The sequence below is a fragment of the Littorina saxatilis genome, linkage group LG1 (assembly GCF_037325665.1).
Source record: "Littorina saxatilis isolate snail1 linkage group LG1, US_GU_Lsax_2.0, whole genome shotgun sequence".
Classification (NCBI taxonomy): Eukaryota; Metazoa; Mollusca; class Gastropoda; order Littorinimorpha; family Littorinidae; genus Littorina; species Littorina saxatilis.
Window position 1 is genome coordinate 4,073,743 of NC_090245.1, and position 2,714 is coordinate 4,076,456.

General features: G+C 47.1%; 1 protein-coding gene across 1 annotated transcript in view; it reads right to left on the reverse strand.

Annotated features, from left to right (window-relative positions):
• The window catches only part of LOC138959637 (calmodulin-like), a 76,681-nt gene extending 75,663 nt beyond the window's left edge, over nt 1–1,018 (reverse strand). Inside the window, exon 1 of the mRNA XM_070331230.1 lies at nt 606–1,018. Coding sequence (XP_070187331.1) covers nt 606–611 — 6 coding nt within the window. The 5' untranslated portion in view covers nt 612–1,018. The remainder of the gene's footprint in view (nt 1–605) is intronic.
• Nucleotides 1,019–2,714: the final 1,696 nt, after the last annotated feature.

Consider the following 2,714-nt stretch of genomic DNA (forward strand, 5'->3'; position numbering starts at 1 on the left):
AACACAAATATGTTCAGAATATACAATGCACAGCATATCTTTGGCGTAATACTAAGTGTGGTAAATCAAAACGCGTTAAACTACTCAGACATTAAGTGTTTTTTGAACCATTTTTAAAACTTTTTAATGACTTTAAGTGCTTAAAGGATGATGGAAGTGAATTCCAAACTGCTGTACCCGAAAAAGCAAGAGAGAGAGAGAGACTGAGAGAGAGACTGAGAGAGAGAGAGAGAGAGATAGAGAGAGAGAGAGAGAGAGAGAGAGAGAGAGAGAGAGAGAGAGAGAGAGAGTTTTCACGATCGTATCATCGGTACTGATGTACACCTAAAATTGAGACACACATTACCAGTACTTCGTAGATACAGTAGTGTGGCGATGGGAGGGGGGGGGGGGGGCCGGGCTCAGGTAAGCATGAAGAACGACTTTGGACAAAGGTAAAACAATTAAGACGTGAAATGGATTTTGTGGCAGTTGGGTCGGGGGGTGGGGGACAAATATTGTAGAAAACCACTGCAAAACAACTTGGTTCAACAACAGGCTTGAACAAACTCCAAAAGAAAAGAGACGTGCATTCATGCAAAAGGCAAGCATAAAAACGGACTTACTGTCATAGTGAAGGTTTTGTGTCGTCAGCTCACAGTCACTTGTATGCCAGCCCCCGTCCGACCACAGTATCACTATCACAATCCCACACCGAAATTTTTCCACTGCTTGGATCGAATCTGGGGAGCAGCGATGTGCCTCACAATTACACGAAGCGCACACACACGCGCGCACACCGCATAAAACAGCTTGTCGAACTCTCCGCCTCTTTTACTTTCTCGTCAGGTCGAAAATGCCCGGATGCTTCGATTCCTGTCGTCTGCTTCGTCCGTGAGCAAGAACAAGAGACCTCAAGCTCGCGGCTACTTGCCCAGGCGACAAACTGGCTAATTCAAAAAGTATCGGAAAACCATTCACGTCGTGTGTCGCTGGAGGTTTGGTGGGGCTTACTTTTGTAGTTGGCGTTTCCTTCGCCTAGCCGCGAGGCCGGCGCGCGGCCATGCCGAGCAGTGCAGTGTTGACTAGCGCGACTCGGCGAGCCATGCGGTCGGCGTAACGACTTCTTGTCTGTGCGGTCGTCCCACACATCAACCTCTCAGCTCACAATGCAAAGCGCTGTGTACGGTGGAACCCCCCTTGACCCCTCAATTTTAGACTTTCACCCACCCCCCTTGACCCCTCAATTTTAGACTTTCACCCACCCCCCTTGACCCCTCAATTTTAGACTTTCAACCACCCCCCTTGACCCCTCAATTTTAGACTTTCAACCACCCCCCTTGACCCCTCAATTTTAAACTTTCAACCACCCCCCTTGACCCCTCAATTTTAGACTTTCACCCACCCCCCTTGACCCCTCAATTTTTTTAGACTTTCAACCACCCCCCTTGACCCCTCAATTTTAGACTTTCAACCACCCCCCTTGACCCCTCAATTTTAGACTTTCACCCACCCCCCTTGACCCCTCAATTTTAGACTTTCAACCCCCCCTTGACCCCTCAATTTTAGACTTTCACCCACCCCCCTTGACCCCTCAATTTTAGACTTTCAACCACCCCCTTGACCCCTCAATTTTAGACTTTCAACCACCCCCCTTGACCCCTCAATTTTAGACTTTCACCCCCCCCTTGACCCCTCAATTTTAGACTTTCAACCACCCCCCTTGACCCCTCAATTTTAGACTTTCAACCACCGCCCTTGACCCCTCAATTTTAGACTTTCAACCACCCCCTTGACCCCTCAATTTTAGACTTTCAACCACCCCCTTGACCCCTCAATTTTAGACTTTCAACCACCCCCCTTGACCCCACAATTTTAGACTTTCTGTCCAAAACCTGTGTAAAGTTACCCCCATTTTAAGACTGCCTCCTTTTTATGACCCGATGTTGTCAGAATTGTTGAGATCTTAAAAGAGGGTTCCACTGTATCAGCAAGATATCAACATTGTACGACTGCAACCTGCTGCTGATTGCATTCATCGTGCTATGATACCGCTGATGTACATTAAAGAGGGGTTCCACTGTATCAGCAAGATATCAACATTGTACGACTGCAACCTGCTGCTGATTGCATTCATCGTGCTATGATACCGCTGATGTACATTAAAGAGGGTTCCACTGTATCAGCAAGATATCAACATTGTACGACTGCAACCTGCTGCTGATTGCATTCATCGTGCTATAATACCGCTGATGTACATTAAAGGCCCAGCAAGCCTCCCGTAAACCATCACAGATACTGTCAGGCTTTTACACACAGTACAAACACCCATCCATTTGAACGCTCACCAAACGGGAACATCATAGGTGCCCTCCGTAAAGAGCGAGCAATTTTCAAAGAATTTATTTTTGCGTGGTTTATCTTACCCCTGAGCCATCGTGAACCCGTGTGATCAAGTTTCCCTTTTTCACAACTTAACCTTTTCGGTGCCTCAGGGTCAGCTCAGGGTCAGTGTCATAAGAGCCTACATGTATGGCCGGACGAAGCCATGTTAACGGAAGGGATATAAGACCGTTTTCAGCGGATTTTCACACTGCTAAAACCTGACTTTCTTGCAGTTGCTTTGTCTGCAATGCCTTTGACTTACTTGACTTATTCCTGTAGACTCCCTGTGGAGCATAGGGCCGCACTGCAATGCCTTAGAACTCTACAAATAGTTAAGTTTTTCGCGTTTG